Raw genomic sequence first — 19,211 nt, 5'->3', positions numbered from 1 at the left:
AAACAAGACTTTTTATTTATTTATTTATTTTTTAGAATGGAGAAAACAAAGACTTGGATTATATGATTTTGCTTAAAAAAGAAGTTTTAGAAATGGTAAATAAACAAAAAAGATTTTGAAAATTTCAAAATAAATTGGATTTTAAACTTATCCTGACATACATGAAAGATGGATAGTGTATCACATATTTTAGCCAATCCAATCCAATATAGTAATAAAAAAAAATCATAAGTTCTAATTAATTCAATTACAAATTTGACTGTTATCTAATTGTGCCTATAATAATAATAATAATAATACAATTTATTAATGTGTTGGTTACTTGGCCTTGTACTAAAGAATAATTATCATAAAATAAATATTTTATATTGTATCATATGTTCATATTCTATTGTATTTATAATAAAAAAATTATTATTTTTTAAACACGGCCTTTTAAAGTTACAAAATCCTATGAAATGATTAAAAAAATTACATGATTATATTAACATCAAATGTTTATCTATTGCTTTAAAAAAAAGTTTTTATTTTTTTTATTTTTTTAAAAAATTTCTTATTAACTATTACTAATTAAAAAAAAAAGTATATATATATATATATATTACTTTTCGTTTGGCGCGAAAATCCTAGACTAAGTGAATAGGCTGTGGTTGGCGCTCCCACATTCACATTCCTTTTTTTTTTTTCGAAATTTCAATGTCAATGGGGTGCAGCTCAGGGTTTCGTCCTCCTCAGTTCTCCGAGGTACGCCAATTGATTTCTTTTTCTCCTTATCCTCTTTTGTTATAATGCTAATTGATACTTGTTTGGTTACCGAGAAAATAGTCAAAAAGTTAAGTGAAATGGATTTCTCAGTTTTGTGTATTAGTGGAAAAAGTGGAAACCCACTTGACTGGATCCATGGTTCGCAGCAATGGCTCATGTAAAAATTCATTCTTTTTTTGTTTTTTGGTTTTTTCAGCAATCGAATTGAACTGGGTCAAGCTTAATTTTAAGTAAAATTATGGATTTTGAATGGTTCAGCTGTTAGGTCTAATTGAAAGTTCCACTTGACTCAGTTAGCAAATGCTTATCTAAGATTTTATTGTTGTTATTGTTCTTGTTTTTTTCGTTTTTCTTAGCAACCAAACTGAACTGGGTCAAGCTTAATTTTAAGTAAAATTCTGGATTATGAATGGTTCACTTATTGGGTCTAATTGAAAGGGGAGGGGGATATTCACCATTCATTTCTTTTTGTTTGTTTGCTGTTTCTTGGTTTTATCGAGGAAGAAGTATTGAATTCAATTTTCATAGGCATTTGGTTATGCATGTGATGAGTGAGTTTGTGGTGTCTTATCTTTTCTTTAAGAAATTTTCCTGGTTTTGAGGTTTTACTACCTGGGTTTTTTTATTTTATTTTATTTTTTAATTTTTATTTATTTTTATCCTTTAACCATGGGCTATTTGTTGACAATTTATATGTGTGAGTTTTCCGCTTTACAATAACTATTTCATTTTACAATTTTGATAAAGGAAATCCATTTAGAAAGACTTGGATTTAGGCAATTAACTTTTTCGATTGCAAATAAACCTTGGTAAATCTTGCTTACGTTGTGTTGTGCTTCCAGCACCAATGAACAACCTGTTTGAGATATTTAATGAAATTTTTCTTTCTAAGAGGGAAATCAAATATTAAGGTTAATAATGAAAGTTGCTTCCAGAACAACTAAACTTTATGTTTTCATAGCTTTAATCTAATAATTGTATAATACCAAAGTGGAATCTTGGTATTTTGTAAAAAGAAAAAAAGAAATATTGGTATAAAATTGGGGTTTGTTGCTGCCTCGAAACTAAGCTCCCTTCTTGTACTTCCCTTTTGGCATCATGGTTGTGTTTTCTGTACATCTTTTAACTCTTATGTCATTGTACATGCTCCGCAAATTTGCATCCAATGAAATTTGGTAAAGAAAAAGAAATGTGGGTTGTTCTGTTTTCTAAGTGATTGCTTATAAATTTTTTGTTACAAGCTATAACTGCAACCAATGGTGTTGTTTGAACATGTACTAATTACAGGATTTAGTTTGGCTTCCTGGTTGGCTTCAGCAACATCAAGCAGAACCATTCAATGAGCACATAAAGGAAACTCAAATGCCTTCTGAGCTAGCAATTAAGGTTGGAAGGTTTTTCATTGTTTATTTATATGTTGTTTACCATTTGGCATGTGTTGATAATATACACAATATGGCTTATTCTCCAATAACTTCAAGTTCTATTATGTTCATAACCTTCTCCCACCTCCCACAGGGAGTCCCTTGATGAACTTCAATACTGTGCATTGTGGATCCAACTTACTTCTCTCATGTCATCACCATCTTTCTTATGTCCTACTAAATGAAATTGAAACAATGATGTTATTGTAAATAACTTAAAAGAGTGGTTCCAGCTTTTTTTCTGCACTGTCAAAGTTTCTTTTTGTTCTGATGATTGTTTTCATCCAATATTTTAGTGTTCAATACTTACACAAGGAAGAATGGGATAAAAGATACTGCTTCTATAAGTAGATAGGTCAGTAACACAATATCTATTATTTGGGTTTGTCACTGTGCAATATGATAAACTAATGATCCAAAATCACTTGTGATCATCTTATAATGGGGATTTTCTGTCAATTAGGACTTCCTTTTTTGTTAACCTAATTTTATTCCTGTCATTCTAGTGTTGTGGTCACTGAGCTCTAAGTCTGTTTTTCCACCTTTAGATTATTAGGATGCAATCAATGAGGTGGAAGAAGTAGTGGGACAAGAGAACTATTTTAACCATCATGTTTAAGTCAGAAGCTGATTTTTCTTAGACTCCATAAGCATCTGGAATTGGATGCAAACTACTTATTTCTGGTCTACATTTTGTAAATTATTAGTCTGTGATTTTTAGTTTGTTGTAGTGAATTTTTCTTGACTTCTGATGGTATGTAATTTGATAAAGCCATAAAGGTGATGATTCAAATAAACTTAATTAACACTTGTTATTTCCATTCACTGGATTGTTGCACAGATTATTCTATGCTTGATATGCATGAATGATTTAGTTTAATAAAATGTTTTCTAATGTATCTTGTTTGTTGGAATGGATAGGGTTTGAGTTCTTTTCAAGGAAACACTGGTGTAAGTAAAGATGCAAATCTTTTAGCAAGGGAAGAAGGTAGATATAACAGCTGTCATTTATTCTTATCTGGGGAAAACAGTTCAGAAATTAGTTTTTCTCCATCTCCTGGAAATGTAAGTTTTTAACCATATTGGCCAAAAAGTAATTCTAAAATTTTGGGTTCTGCAAACATTATTATGTTTCTGAATGAATTTGCGAGTTTAGTCTTGTCTCCTAACTTTGACCTGCAAAATGATGTGTTTTTTCTAGAATTTTTTATGCTTCATTGGCATATATTTCAATAAAAATCTCAGAAAAAATAGTTATCTTGTTTGGATATTCAGTTATAACTTGGCTTGATCAATATATTCTCCGCTGGACAGGTGCTTCATTTCCATCTACATCTTTCATCAGATGGACACTCACAGTATGGCACTGCTCAACTTTTGGATTCATCACAAAAGCTGCCTGAATCTAAAAAAGTCCTCTCAGTGCAGCTTGCTGAAAATTCTGTTGGTTCTAGAGATAAGACCCATGCCAACATGCAGTTTAGTGCTGGTGGGCCTAATTTGTTGCCTCTAAGTTCCGTTCCAGAAACTGTGGAGAATGTTTATCCACCATCTCCATCCAATAACAAGGAGATTGGGAGGCAGTATGAAAAGAAATTCAATTACAGGTTCCTCAAAGGTGCTGATGTCAATGAAGCAGTTGAACTATCTATTGCAGCATCTGAAGCATTGGTTATAAATGAATTAGTGAAGAGTGAGTCAGCTTCAGAAGCACCTCCAACAGCATCTGTACTTGAAGTTGCCCTTCTGGTGAAGCAAGCACGGTTAAATATTTTGGAAGATGCTTTTTGTTGCCCAACCAAGGAGACTGACACATGTGATTCTCTTTCTGAGTTGGATGATGTTGCCATGGCAGATGCATTTGAAGATGTTGGGTTATCTTGTAATGTCCCTGATGATCAGCATGCTTGTAATTCGGCTATGTCTCACATCAAGGAAACTTTTCTCTCTGAAACTCATTTTAGAGATGACGATGGATTGAATTGTACAAAACTCAGGTCTCAACAAGAATCTTTTGATTATATTTCTACAAGTAAACATTTAGAAGACAATGTGGAAATGGATCTGCAGATAACAAATGACTTGCCTCTAGAATCTCTTGATTGTGAGAGGCAGAAGCAGGAAAATCCTAAAAGTTTCCCCAAGCGTTTTCTTGATGAGACAAGCTTTCTCTCTGAGTCAGCATATATTGCCCCAGATGAGAACTCTTTTGTGCAGAAACATGAGTCTAAGTCCAAGTTAGGTTCACAGTCAAGCATGCACTCTGTGGGTTTACCTGACAAAGCTAATGAGGGAATATTGCTTTCTCAAGATGTTCGATCTTCGAGTCTATCTTTCGTTGATCCTCTTTGTTCTGTTGTTCCTTGTAGTATTTCTATAGAAAATGCCAGTTCAGCACAAGATAAGAATCAGAATGAAGGTGAAAATAGTAAGGAAAAGTTCTTTCAACCCATGCCAGAACTTGGAATGGAGGATTTGCAAAAAACACTGGACCAAAATTTTGAACTTGACCATGGGAACGAGCAAGCTACAAACACGGTTAACATGCAAGGCTCTGGGTTATCAGTCAGAAGGAAGTTGACCTCACTTAAGAATTACAGCATGCTTGTGCCTAACTACATTCCCCTCTTGGAAAGGGGACGCCTTTGCCATAATCAGTTTCAATTCAAATATGATTGGGGACTGCTTTCCTCTGATCAGAATATGAGCAGCACCAAGTATTCTGATAAAAGGGGTTTTGATGATCTCCTATGTTTAAGGTCTGTTTCCAAGTGTTCTGCTGGTAGAAATAATGAGGACAATAATGAAATTGCACTTAACAGGAGTTTAGCTGCAGAAATGACAAATGAGGAGAGAAATGAAACTGCAGAAGGGGTTGAGTTTCTGGTTCAGCCATTAGCAAAGAGGACTTCACCTCTTGTCGTAAACCAAAGGAGATGCCATGGTCTGCAGACTTCTAAACATTCTGTGAACAATTTTTCTGGAGAGAAACATCCCAAGCCTGCTACAGTAACAGGACCTGTTATTGAGCATCAAAAGATCAATAGTCTTCAAAAGATTCAATCTGAATGCTATAACTCCAATGACAAGCATGTTTTTGTAAGAAAGCGAGTTCGTTTCTCTGAAGCAAAAGACCTGCTGCCACAGAACAAGAAACTTCAAAAGATACAATCTTCACACCAAAACTGTAAGACTCGAATGCTGGTTGTGTAATGCATCTTTAAATTTTGAATCATGTGATTTCAAATTTGATTCTTTTTTCATGTGGCACTGATTGTGTAATGGACCTTCAATATGTAAATATTATAGTCCTCCCCTCCCCCCCCCCCCCCCCCCCCGGGCCCCACTTAACATTGTTTAAATTTATGTAGGCTCAATTGCTAGAGCTACAAGGACGAAATTGTCCAGACCAGGATCCAGAGATTATGGCGTGAAAAGATGTCTCACAAATTTTTGTGTTAATGTTGGGAAGAGATTGATTTTTCAAGGGGTAGAATTCCTTCTTACAGGATTTTCTAGTGAGAAGGAAAAGGAAATTGAGGGACTAATATGGAAATATGGTGGTGTGGTTCTATTTGATATTCCTTCTCCACCAATTTCAAGGGGAAAGAGAAGTTCTATTTGCCAGAATTTTCCAGTTATTCTTTGTTTAAAAAAGGTTGGTTCTTAATGATTTAGACCTTTTCTTCCTTTATTTATAACTTTGGTCCTCCCCACCCCCACATCCCAGGCTTCGTGGAGCCTCACTCTATCTTTGGAATGATGCATCTAAAAATTGGTCCCCATTATATCAAGACTCATTACATCAGTTTCTTTCAAATGTGTAAATGTTGATAACTTACTCTAAGTCACAATTATTTATTTATTTTTTCCATCTATGTCTGCTTTCCCTGCCATGTACCCTCTATGAAAATTTTAGATATACATCATTGCTAAAAATTTTCTTATATATATATATATATTCTCGATTTGTTTATGTAAATTTTAGAGAGACTCAATGTATGGATGGGTTCTTTTCTAAAGACTTAAGAGTTTACTTCATAGGGTCTGCATAAGTGTTCATCTGTTCACATTTGATTATATATCAATGAGTATTTTTTAATAAAAATATTTGATTGAGACCCTATGAATATCTAATAATATTATATAATAATCATGCAGTTAGACTTCAACCATTATTATATTGTTATCCATATACTTTTGCCATCTATGTCTAATTATATAATAAAAATATTTGATTGAGGCCTTACAAATATATAATAATGATTGAAGTCTAACTACATGATTATAATTGTAATCCATTTATTTTTGCTGTCTGTGTCTGATTAATAAAAATATATGATTGAGACCCAATTAATATCTAATAATGATTATATAATAATCATGTAGTTAGACTTCAACATTTTTATATTGTTAGAATTTTATTTTTGCTATCTATGTCTGATTATATAATAATTATTTTTATGTAATGTTTTAGAATTCAATGCAGTGTAATAGTGTATGATCATTATAAAGAACTTTTGCTTTCAAGAATAAAATAAGTGTATGACATGGTAAATGCTAGATGTTTGTCATATGACTCAAACATGAAGTCAATACTTTAACATGGCTATGATGTATTCAACATAGTGACCTTCAGTGAACTGATATGTGATAAAACAGTGAACGCAAACATGGGCATTGGATTGCAGCAAAATAGTGTTGTCCTTTTCATGTGGGTTAAAGTGAAAGGTAGTTTAAGTTATGATCACAAAATATAGGAAGTCTTTTGATGGTCTTAAGGCTTACTGTTAATTAAATGTTACTGCCTATTGCAGGTACAAGGATATCTTTATGATCAAGGTTCTCTCTCTTTTTTTTTTTTGGGGGGTGGGGGTGTGGAGGGAAGGGGTGGATTTGGCTGAGGTGATTAAAGAACTGAAATATGTTTGATATTAATGATCAATTAATTGTTCTTTATATATAGGCTAACATATCTTCCTTTATCAGTGGTTACTTTTATATTCATCAGGGTATACAATAAGTTTTGACTGTTCAGCAATTAGCTCCTCTCATCTCATTTAGTTTCTACTTTGCTAGGCTTAAGAAACTTCAAGGTTAAGATGAGTCACAAGAGTCCTAACCATAAGAGTTCTTAAAATTTATTTTGGGTTGATAGTCTTCTTAATCTGAAATAGGAAATATCATGAGAAGTTTGTGAATATCTTAATATCTGACTTCTGTTCTATTTAAAAATATTTTGTTTTATTATCTTTCACAGTACAAGGTTTCATAACTTTTTGGGGGATGTGGTGTTTCTTTTTCTAATGGGTATTCTATTTCTCTATCTCAGCTAAAAACTACCAAATTCTTGTATGGGTGTGCAGTGAATACCTTAATACTGAAAGTTGATTGGCTTACTGATTCAATTGCAGCAGGTTCTATTATACCACCTGAGAAGTAAGTTGAGCTCCGTGTCTGACTTGCACTTTTATCTTGTTTCTTGGAATTGTTTGGTGCTATACTCCTGCTAAGTGTTTGTGTTATGTTTTAGTGTCATAATGACTGCCTGCTTAATCAAAGCTTGAACTGTGAACATGAAGTTGACTAGGTTTCTATTGAATTAGAATTTAATTGGAAGAAATAAGGGTCAAAGTGTTTTAGACTGCTCAATTAGCTCTAACTATTTTTTTTTTTTTTAGTTAATAAATTTTTTATAAATCAAGGCTACTTCATGAAGAAGAATGAAGTAGCAAAAAATATATATATACAAAAAGGCTACTCAATTATCTTTAACTATAGAGAAGATCATAAGAGAAAGATGAGAAGCAGTCTGTCTTTATTCATCTATACTAGCTGCCATGCATGACACGAACGCAACATTTTCAGTAGTAGCTTTTTAAGCTTGCTCTGAAACAAACAAGGCAGATTCATGGTACAACAACAACAACAAAGCCTCAAATGAAATGAATTTATAAAAGAATGTATTGGGTGATTAGGAGAGATTATTCTTAAGCTTTTACCAGGTTAAATTTTGATGATTGCGGTTGAGTTATTTTTAGCACATGTCTAGTGGAAAGAGGTCCTGCCTTTCTCTTTTTGGAATATTTTTTAAACACAATTTCTCAAATTTTTTATTACAGTGGTTAAGGATGTATTTATAAAATTTTCTTGGGATATACATTGGAACCAGAGATTTGTGAGAGTAGTACTTAATTTGATAGAATTTTATTTTTATTTTTATTTTAAATCAGTTCAGTTTGAGTTGGGGGGGGGGGGGTGTTTAGAATATGACAATTTGAGTTGAGTACTTAATTTGATAGAATTTTATTTTTATTTTTATTTTAAATCAGTTCAGTTTGAGTTGGGGGGGGGGGGGTGTTTAGAATATGACAATTTGAGTTGAGGAATGATACTATCAAAAGAGGATATATTAAAGATGATAAAATAGCACTTGTTCCAAAAGCTAAGTTGATAGAAATGATGATTGTAATAACTTAACCATTATTCTAACACCAACCCCCCCTCCCCAAATCAATAAGTGGGGCTTAACACAGGGAGTTTTTAACTTTAAATGGAAGGAGGTAGAGTGGAGATAGGGTTCAGATGGGGTTTGAAATCAGAATCACCTAATTTGATACCATGAATGATAAACTACCATTTGTCCGAAAAACTTAAGCTGGAAAGAAATGGTGAATTTACTCAATGAACCATTATTCTAGCAAAAGAGAGGAGATTATTTGAGATTGGTCTTGTATGTGTAAGAGGGGTGGTGAAGCAGTTGACCATCATCTTACTTCACTGCTTGTGTTGCACAGGACCTTTAGTCATTAGAGTTTGTGTTCATGTTTTGTACTAAGTATAACTGAAATTGATAGTTTTTTAAACATGAATGAGGTAACCCTTTCTTCTTACTGTGGAATTTGTTTGATGTTATAGCTCACATTGTGAGTTTATTGGAGAGGACTTTCCAGTCTGGCTGAGTGCTTGTCTTACAACCTTCTGTCAACTGCTTTTTGTTGATGTATGAAGGTTTAAAAGAATCGATATATTTTTACTGTATTTAATTTTTATCAGGAGATGAATGTTGCTGCCATTTTTTCCAATTTTGAATGTATTTCTCTATGGTTTTATGAATCCAAATTTGTCAATCTATTAGGTACATGATTCTTTTAAACCAAGCTGATGCAATGTGTACCAGCATTGGGAAGCTAGTTCGTCTCAATAACAATAAATATATCTTTGAGAGAGTAGGGATCATGCTTCATGGAAAGCATAGTTTCTACACCAAATTCTCAAAAATATTCAAGGTAAGAACAGTTCACTCTAATTGATAGCTTTACTTGAAGTCCATATTATATCTCCTTGACTATATTAGTTTAATTTGCCTCTCTCTGGCCATCTTTTCTTGGTCACATAGCTCCTGCATGATTACAAAACTATACTGTTCATATTTTTTAATAAGCACCGGGAAATCAGTGGAATTGCTTTTAACTGACCTTGTAACCTATGCAAGGATCATTACTGAAATCTGAAGTTTGAATTTGTATCTCATTACTTCTTGTAGCTATTGTGTGCTGAGTGCTAGACCTAAAAAGTAAGAGAACTAGGTTGTTTCTTGGATATGTTTGATCTTGATGCAAAGGTTTTCCAAAAGTTTCTAATCATCTAACTCTTAAGAGTTAAGAAGTTCTTTTTGAGTAGAGCAAAATAGTTAGACCATGGAGGGAGTGGAGCACTTGATTGGGAATCTTTAAGCAAACTTGCACTAGTTTCTCCTTGATGGTAGACTCTTTTTTCTTAAAATCTTGAGTCTTTATAGAATTCATTGACTCCTGAAATTTTAGCTTCTCTAATCTTCACCCATATCCTAAACCTTTAACTAAAATGATTGAAGAACAAAGAAGAAGGTTTGACTGTTTTCTTTATTCCTGTTACAAGATTTAGCAACTGAAAAAGTAGGACATGACATGGTAAGGCACACAAACATGAACATGGTACGAGTCAATGTGTGCAAGCCAACAATGCAAATTGCAAAAGTAGACTTGATAGAAATGGGAAATCGGGATGATTAATAAACCTCTCAAGTCTCACCAAGTATTTTACCCTGTGTAACTCCTAATAAAAAATAAATTTTATTTCATTTATATGAAGTTATGAATGCAAAATTTCTTAAGTAATTCACACCTTTTTTGTCACATATTTTTATATCATATCCTAGTTGATTTGTTTTTGAAATATCGATTAGTTTCATTGCTTATAGACCATTAATGTGGTTGTCCCTCTTTATAACCATAGTGTTTCATTTGAAATAACATATGCCGACATGTCAAAACTAAATGTAAGGGTAGGGAAAAACTTGATTGTGGTACCTCAGGTATTGTTTTTCTGGTTCCCAATAATAATTTGTCATGTCATACATATGCAAACTAAACACTCATTTTGTTAAACATTGAAACCCTATCTTGTCCTTTCTTTTCATTCACTGAATCTTTTCAATCTCTCTTTGAAGCCTGATTGGGTCCAAAGTAGATGGCCATCAGCAGAAATTCTCTCTCTCTCTTACTGCTAATGAAATCATTTATGTGTTTTTTAGCAAAAATTGAACATTGTGGCTGTGGATATTACATATTTAACTTGTCCATTTGCTGCACAACACTCCTATTACAGTTTTCGTGAAAGCAACATCTGATATCGAACCTACCTCACCCTTCAAGATCCCCCTAAAAGATTCAGACCTCACTTGAGAAAACACATTCTCAAAGAACCACAAATCTTTGAATTTCAAGAAACAGAATTCTATTAGGCATAATTCAAACACTGTTGCGGTTACTCAACAAACCCACATTTCATAAAATCACAATCAGTGCATCACCCACAAACACATCCATAATCAAATCCATCTTCACTGTCATCATAGGAATTACCTGCTCCAAACAAAAATCTAAGAGTCCAGCACAAGCCTTAATTAAACAAGGACATGTTAATTCACTGGTTTGCATTCTGTTACATTAATGAACATCAACTAAATGTATACACAACATGGCTCGTCTTTAGATTTATTTAAATCCTCACTTTGCCCATCCCCTCCCTAAAAATAATAATAATAATAAAATTCAGGTTTTGCCCCTAGTAAATGGCAGTGTCATCCAATTTTGTATTGTTAATGTGATAGGAATGGCACACATTTAAATGTTTGAATTTTTAAGAGTGAGCATGGGCTCACAGAAGTTCAGGTAAAGAATTTAGTCATGGTGATAAATTTCAGTCTTTAAAGATTAAATTTTGATTATGCAGCGTATGGAAATGGGGCGAAAAAGTATTTTAGTTAGTCCAATAATAAGATCTAGAAGAAAGAGTTTGGCTCGTCTTTAGATTTATTTAAATCCTCACTTTGCCCATCCCCTCCCTAAAAATAATAATAATAATAAAATTCAGGTTTTGCCCCTAGTAAATGGCAGTGTCATCCAATTTTGTATTGTTAATGTGATAGGAATGGCACACATTTAAATGTTTGAATTTTTAAGAGTGAGCATGGGCTCACAGAAGTTCAGGTAAAGAATTTAGTCATGGTGATAAATTTCAGTCTTTAAAGATTAAATTTTGATTATGCAGCGTATGGAAATGGGGCGAAAAAGTATTTTAGTTAGTCCAATAATAAGATCTAGAAGAAAGAGTACATTGAATTTTATACACCTACCACATCAATGCTAAAGCACAATTAGTCAGACCAGGTGTCTTTATATGCTACTTTTATAGAAGAATGGCAGCCAGCTCAAATATGATAATGATTTCTAACATTGTCGTTTTGAGAAAACCTGTATTCAGTGTCAGACCCTTAATTTTAGTGATGGCTACCTTCTCTCCTCTTAAGTCCAGTTTTTTTTTTTTTTTTTTTTTTGATAGGTAAGAAAAGTCCAGTTTTAATCTTCAGTTACTATGTAGCCATAGACCTGAATTCCCAAATGCACCTGAATCACACATTTTGCTTAGAAGCAACTTCCATGTAGTTAACATATAACAGTATAACATCCATATGGCCATTTTAGCATTTTTAGTTGGTTAGTTGGTCCTAACTTCATTCTTATTGTACTATGATATGCTTGATTTCACATTCTTCTTCCATATGGTTAGTTTTTTTCCTTCTAAAAAGTTTATTATAGTCTAATTCAGTCTGTTGTCTGTTTCTTGGTTGCCCAGCATGGAGGTGGGCTGGTGTTTAAAACCCTTCAGTGGTTGGTTCAGAGTCTTGACAATGAAAAGATTTTTGTTGGTGCTATTATTGCTGAGGATGAGAGTAGGGTATCACGTCATTTGAAACATTGTGCCTCAGAGCGAGAAATACCCATGATGGTTAGTACTTGTTTTACTCTTTACAATTGCATTGAATTACTGATGGGAAATCATATCATCCCCTCCGAAAATTTTCGATGTCTAAGAAGTGCATATAGATATATTTCTTGGTTGCTTGCACCTGAAGATTCTCAAGTATTTGCTTTTCCCTACACTGTTCAACTTTCAAGCCTTCTTTTGGTCATATGTTGTTGCAGCCGGCTAGCTGGATCATCAAGAGCTTACATTCAGGAAAGCTCTTTCCTATTAAGGAGAAAAACCATTCATCGCTTTTGCCTACAAATAGTATTCCAGAGGCTCCAATATCCATGGACTGGAGTGAAGAAATATGAAATTTACTTCTCCCATGGGCTCTTGCAAGATAAATGCACAAAGTATTCTGTGGATTGGTATGGCTTGGTATTGCTTGGTGTCTGTACTTTTGGTTAAATGTGAACTGCATAGCTCATGGATAGTTATTTGATGTTTTTTACAGGTACCAGCTACAATTGAAACATATAAAAAGATGCCATACTTCTCTTGCTAAGCTTTCCACGAGAGAAAAAAGTAGAGGTAAAGTACTAATTGATTGAAATCGGTGGGCCTATAGACTTAAAACACCTTCTTTGTTTTGTTTTTTTTTTTTTGTGCCCGAATAAACACATTCTTTGTCAGTTTAAATAAGGGGGCTGTACCCAACTTTTCTGTATCTTATGGCAGTTTAATGTTATTGAAGCAACTTTATCTGCAGAATTTTCTGCTACAGCAACAGATAAGATGTTACTGTAACAGAGTTCTGCACATGCTGAAAATTTTGATAATGAGATGGGTCCAAGGAAGCCCAGGTCACACTGACACCTAGCGTTTCCTTATCTGTATCTTTTTCTTTTTTAAAAAAAGAAAAAAGAAAAATTGTAGACCCAAAAAGGCTTGTTCTTGTTATTGTAGTAATTACTAATTTTAGGTTCTTGAAGCTGTTTTGACAACTGTTCGAAAGATTTTATGTATATTTTTCAACTTTAAGGGCACTAAAGAATTTTGCGTATCTTCTGTTTCCAGGATGCTTAAAATCTTAGCCTGACATCAACACTCAAAGATTTTGAACTTTATGAGAAACATTAACTAGGGTGGAAAGCCTGGCGTGTTCCAACTTCTCTGATGCCAGATTGATTAATCTGTTTGGATTAGCAATATAGGGAGCTACAACGGCTTATTAGTGGCTTATTTTCTAGCCAGAAGAAAAGAGGGCAGCGGTGGCCGCGTGGGGGTGGGGGGATGTGGGTATGAAGAGAACAGTTGACCTTTCTGCAATGATTGAATTTTGGAAGTAGAAGGCTCAAAACAGGAAGGAGTCCTGCAACTAGATCCCATAATAGCAGAGGCTCAACTTCTTTGAGAAGCCATTGTGCAAATGTGATGATCAATGACTGGCCTAAATTGTTTCAAATGAAACCGTCTTTGGCTTTAAGTGCTCGTAAGTATCATCTGTGAAGATGTATATGTTATACCCCCAGTTGCTGATGCTGTTAACCAGTGTAGCATATTCTCTTTGATCTCTCTCTCATGTCAAGGTACACAACTTAAAAAGATGGAACAGGTGCTGATCTTCTGTGAAATAATCGAGTCAATATTGAGTGAGTTGTTTCTTCCCCTTGGAGAGTGTCCATCTTTGTGATGCAATGTATTATTCCCAGAAACGAGAGAAGCAAGTTTCTGACTGGAAAATATTGTCATGTATTGTTAATGCACACAGATAAAGCCAGCCAGCAATGACTAGATAGAATGAGCAATTAGTGACAGATATAGATTTGCATGTTACATAGCATAAGAAATGTTGAAACAAAAAAATAATGACAATTCCTAGAATCATGTAATCTCTTACATCTGTACCATAATTCCATTCGTTTGAGAAATTTCATGATTATTGCCTGGATATAATTCCCTAAAAATAATAATAATAATAAAATTCAGGTTTTGCCCCTAGTAAATGGCAGTGTCATCCAATTTTGTATTGTTAATGTGATAGGAATGGCACACATTTAAATGTTTGAATTTTTAAGAGTGAGCATGGGCTCACAGAAGTTCAGGTAAAGAATTTAGTCATGGTGATAAATTTCAGTCTTTAAAGATTAAATTTTGATTATGCAGCGTATGGAAATGGGGCGAAAAAGTATTTTAGTTAGTCCAATAATAAGATCTAGAAGAAAGAGTTCATTGAATTTTATACACCTACCATGTCAATGCTAAAGCACAATTAGTCAGACCAGGTGTCTTTATATGCTACTTTTATAGAAGAATGGCAGCCAGCTCAAATATGATAATGATTTCTAACATTGTCGTTTTGAGAAAACCTGTATTCAGTGTCAGATCCTTAATTTTAGTGATGGCTACCTTCTCTCCTCTTAAGTCCAGTTTTTTTTTTTGATAGGTAAGAAAAGTCCAGTTTTAATCTTCAGTTACTATGTAGCCATAGACCTGAATTCCCAAATGCACCTTAATCACACATTTTGCTTAGAAGCAACTTCCATGTAGTTAACATATAACAGTATAACACCCATATGGCCATTTTAGCATTTTTAGTTGGTTAGTTGGTCCTAACTTCATTCTTATTGTACTATGATATGCTTGATTTCACATTCTTCTTCCATATGGTTAGTTTTTTTCCTTCTAAAAAGTTGATTATAGTCTAATTCAGTCTGTTGTCTGTTTCTTGGTTGCCCAGCATGGAGGTGGGCTGGTATTTAAAACCCTTCAGTGGTTGGTTCAGAGTCTTGACAATGAAAAGATTTTTGTTGGTGCTATTATTGCTGAGGATGAGAGTAGGGTATCACGTCATTTGAAACATTGTGCCTCAGAGCGAGAAATACCCATGATGGTTAGTACTTGTTTTACTCTTTACAATTGCATTGAATTACTGATGGGAAATCATATCATCCCCTCCGAAAATTTTCGATGTCTAAGAAGTGCATATAGATATATTTCTTGGTTGCTTGCACTCATATCATCCCTCCGAAAATTTTCGATGTTAAGAAGTGCATATAGATATATTTCTTGGTTGCTTGCACATGAAGATTCTCAAGTATTTGCTTTTCCCTACACTGTTCAACTTTCAAGCCTTCTTTTGGTCATATGTTGTTGCAGCCGGCTAGCTGGATCATCAAGAGCTTACATTCAGGAAAGCTCTTTCCTATTAAGGAGAAAAACCATTCATCGCTTTTGCCAAATAGTATTCCAGAGGCTCCAATATCCATGGACTGGAGCGAAGAAATATGAAATTTACTTCTCCCATGGGCTCTTGCAAGATAAATGCACAAAGTATTCTGTGGATTGGTATGGCTTGGTATTGCTTGGTGTCTATACTTTTGGTTAAATGTGAACTGCATAGCTTATGGATAGTTACATTTGATGTTTTTACAGGTACCAGCTACAATTGAAACATATAAAAAGATGCCATACTTCTCTTGCTAAGCTTCCACGAGAGAAAAAAGTAGAGGTAAAGTACTAATTGATCGAAATCGGTGGGCCTATAGACTTAAAACACCTTTTTGTTTTGTTTGTTTTGTTTTTTTTTTTTGTTTTTTGTTNTTTTGTTTTTTTTTTTTGTTTTTTGTTTTTTTTTTTTTTTTTGTGCCCGAATAAACGCATTCTTTGTCAGTTTAAATAAAGGGGCTGTACCCAACTTTTCTGTATCTTATGGCAGTTTAATGTTATTGAAGCAACTTTATCTGCAGAATTTTCTGCTACAGCAACAGATAAGATGTTACTGTAACAGAAAGTTCTGCACATGTTGAAAATTTTGCTAATGAGATGGGTCCAAGGAAGCCCAGGTCACACTGACACCTAGCGTTTCCTTATCTGTATCTTTTTCTTTTTCTTTTTAAAAAAAAGAAAAATTGTAGACCCAAAAAGGCTTGTTCTTGTTTTTGTAGTAATTACTAATTTTAGGTTCTTGAAGCTGTTTTGACAACTGTTCGAAAGATTTTATGTATATTTTTCAACTTTAAGGGCACTAAAGAATTTTGCATATCTTCTGTTTCCAGGATGCTTAAAATCTTAGCCTGACATCAACACTCAAAGATTTTGAACTTTATGAGAAACATTAACTAGGGTGGAAAGCCTGGCTTGTTCCAACTTCTCTGATGCCAGGTTGATTAATTTGTTTGGATTAGCAATATAGGGAGCTACAACGGCTTATAGTGGCTTATTTCCTAGCCAGAAGAAAAGAGGGCAGCGGTGGCCGCGTGGGGGTGGGGGGATGTGGGTATGAAGAGAACAGTTGACCTTATCTGCAATGATTGGATTTTGGAAGTAGAAGGCTCAAAACAGGAAGGAGTCCTGCAACTAGATCCCATAATAGCAGAGGCTCAACTTCTTAGAGAAGCCATTGTGCAAATGTGATGATCAATGACTGGCCTAAATTGTTTTAAATGAAACCATCTTTGGCTTTAAGTGCTCATAAGTATCATCTGTGAAGATGTATATGTTATACCCCCAGTTGCTGATGCTGTTAACCAGTGTAGCATATTCTCTTTGATCTCTCTCTCATGTCAAGGTACACAACTTAAAAAGATGGAACAGGTGCTGATCTTCTGTGAAATAATCGAGTCAATATTGAGTGAGTTGTTTCTTCCCCTTGGAGAGTGTCCATCTTTGTGATGCAATGTATTATTCCCAGAAACGAGAGAAGCAAGTTTCTGACTGGAAAATATTGTCATGTATTGTTAATGCACACAGATAAAGCCAGCCAGCAATGACTAGATAGAATGAGCAATTAGTGACAGATATAGATTTGCATGTTACATAGCATAAGAAATGTTGAAACAAAAAAATAATGACAATTCCTAGAATCATGTAATCTCTTACATCTGTACCATAATTCCATTCGTTTGAGAAATTTCATGATTATTGCCTGGATATAAATTAGGATTTTTGTTCAGAATTTAGGCTGGGTTGCTAAGGAGGAGTGGGGATGATAACGCCCTTATAGTGTAAGCCCTAAGCCCACCTTAAAACGAGTACTCTTTTGACTCCTAAGATAGTCTAGACGCTATTAAAGCAAACTTCCAATTCCATCCTTGGCAATTTGGGACAAATTTTTAAATTGCAAGTTTTTGTAATTAAAATTGTGCATACAAGATGGATTTCTAATTTTCTAGATTGAATAATAAATAGTATCTGATTGACACAAAACTTAATGTGTATTAAGAGTATTGAGAATATGTAATTCAATAGTGAGATTTTTGAAATATTAATCCAACAAGAAGTTATCAAGTGAATTACATTAGGATCAAATTACAATTAGTATAACTCTAAGTTATGTAAAAGAATGCCCATGTCAAACTAACCATATGGCCTTACTTGAGGATATGTTCTATAGGCTCGTATATATGTATGCTTGCTCACTTAGGAGATAGGACCCTTTAAAGGTTTTTTCATTTTCTTTTGTTAAAGAACACACATATAAAATTAGTAACCTCATAAGAAATATATTATCATTCAAAACTCTTTTTCGTTTTTAATTTTTAGTATTATTTTTTGATTAATGCCTTCCCGATTTCACATCTTTTTTTTTTAAGAGAAGAAAAGAAAAGAAAAGTGGGTGAAATTTGATTGAAAAAAATAATGAGGCACATCACTATCAATCACACTCTTCAACCTAACTGGGATTTCTTCAAGCCAGACGAGCTCAGTATCTGGACAACCAGCCATTTTGGCTAACCTGTGTGCTGCTTCATTAACTGAAACTAAAACCTTAAGTAACATTTTCATCTCTTCAAACAAATGGCCCAGCAAGGTCAGATTTTCTGTTACATCTTCCTTTCTTTCTTCTTCTTTTTTTTTTTTTTTTTTTTTTTTTTGGGCTGAAAATTTGTTGCATGATTGCATCTTCCAATTCAACTATCACCCCAAGAGAATCACGATCAAAACAGACTTGTGTCAAGCCCACTTCTTGCCCAAAAATTATCCCCATTCAGTTCCCGTTGTAAACCTTTTTTTTTTGGTTGAATAAATTAACAATGGGGTTTTTCGTGTGAACTCATCGATTTCACGGCACGTGATAGTAATAATAATACCACATATACCACTAGGCTCCATCCAATTCCCCATTGTAAACCTTTTTTTTTGGCTGAATAAAAAATGAGATCTTTAGTGTGGACTCATTGACCTCACGTCACGTGATAGTAATGGTAATACCACATATATCACCAGGCCTTAAAGGTAACATAAACTAATTGTCATTCAATAGCAATGGGAAACTACAATGGCATTCACATGTGATTCATTCATATTGACATCTCGCAAATAATTAAAATAGAAAAAGGACCGAATGGTTATAGAAAGGTGACATCATTCTGGAAATCCTACTGAACCTCACCTTCATCTAAGCATGATTACGAAGGAGAAGGAATAGGTTGAATGCAATTTGAAAAGTGGATACGTAAGAGAATAAACAAAAAATTTAAATAATTAAAATTTTTAGGAAAAATATAAGATAGTTAGAATAAAAAATTTACTAAAACAAAAGATTTTAATATATATATATATATATATATATATAAAAAAGGAAGTGGTATCACAATTTTTGACTACCTATGAGATACTCTAAAAATCTCATAAACTGATAATGTGATAGATAAAATTTAAAACTTCTGGATTTGCAGCACGTCATTCAAGTTCACTGAGCCTATCATTTGGGTGTCCTCAAATGGA

General features: G+C 33.8%; 1 protein-coding gene across 3 annotated transcripts; it reads left to right on the top strand.

Moving 5' to 3' along the window:
• Window positions 1-644: 644 nt before the first annotated feature.
• On the top strand, window positions 645-17,405 carry LOC112017215 (uncharacterized). Of its 3 annotated transcripts, none has more exons than XM_065770616.1 (11): window positions 645-744; window positions 2,053-2,151; window positions 3,111-3,254; window positions 3,504-5,376; window positions 5,561-5,847; window positions 7,522-7,628; window positions 9,328-9,478; window positions 15,223-15,375; window positions 15,642-15,830; window positions 15,918-15,993; window positions 16,541-17,405. In XM_065770616.1, the coding sequence occupies exons 1-9, from the start codon at window positions 697-699 to the stop codon at window positions 15,771-15,773; spliced, it is 2,994 nt and encodes a 997-aa protein (XP_065626688.1). In that variant the 5' UTR covers window positions 645-696; the 3' UTR covers window positions 15,774-15,830; window positions 15,918-15,993; window positions 16,541-17,405. The 3 variants fall into 3 exon arrangements, with proteins under 3 accessions (XP_065626688.1, XP_065626687.1, XP_065626689.1); XM_065770615.1 differs by lacking the exons at window positions 15,223-15,375; window positions 15,642-15,830; window positions 15,918-15,993; window positions 16,541-17,405 and adding exons at window positions 12,369-12,521; window positions 12,719-12,910; window positions 12,997-13,073; window positions 13,560-14,424; XM_065770617.1 differs by lacking the exons at window positions 9,328-9,478; window positions 15,223-15,375; window positions 15,642-15,830; window positions 15,918-15,993; window positions 16,541-17,405 and having other exon boundaries at window positions 7,556-7,631.
• Window positions 17,406-19,211: the final 1,806 nt, after the last annotated feature.

The sequence above is a fragment of the Quercus suber genome, unplaced genomic scaffold (assembly GCF_002906115.3).
Source record: "Quercus suber isolate HL8 unplaced genomic scaffold, Cork oak 2.0 scaffold_33, whole genome shotgun sequence".
Lineage (NCBI taxonomy): Eukaryota > Viridiplantae > Streptophyta > Magnoliopsida > Fagales > Fagaceae > Quercus > Quercus suber.
The sequence above is the reverse complement of the archived record's forward strand: the minus strand, read 5'-3'. Positions and strand labels throughout refer to the sequence as shown.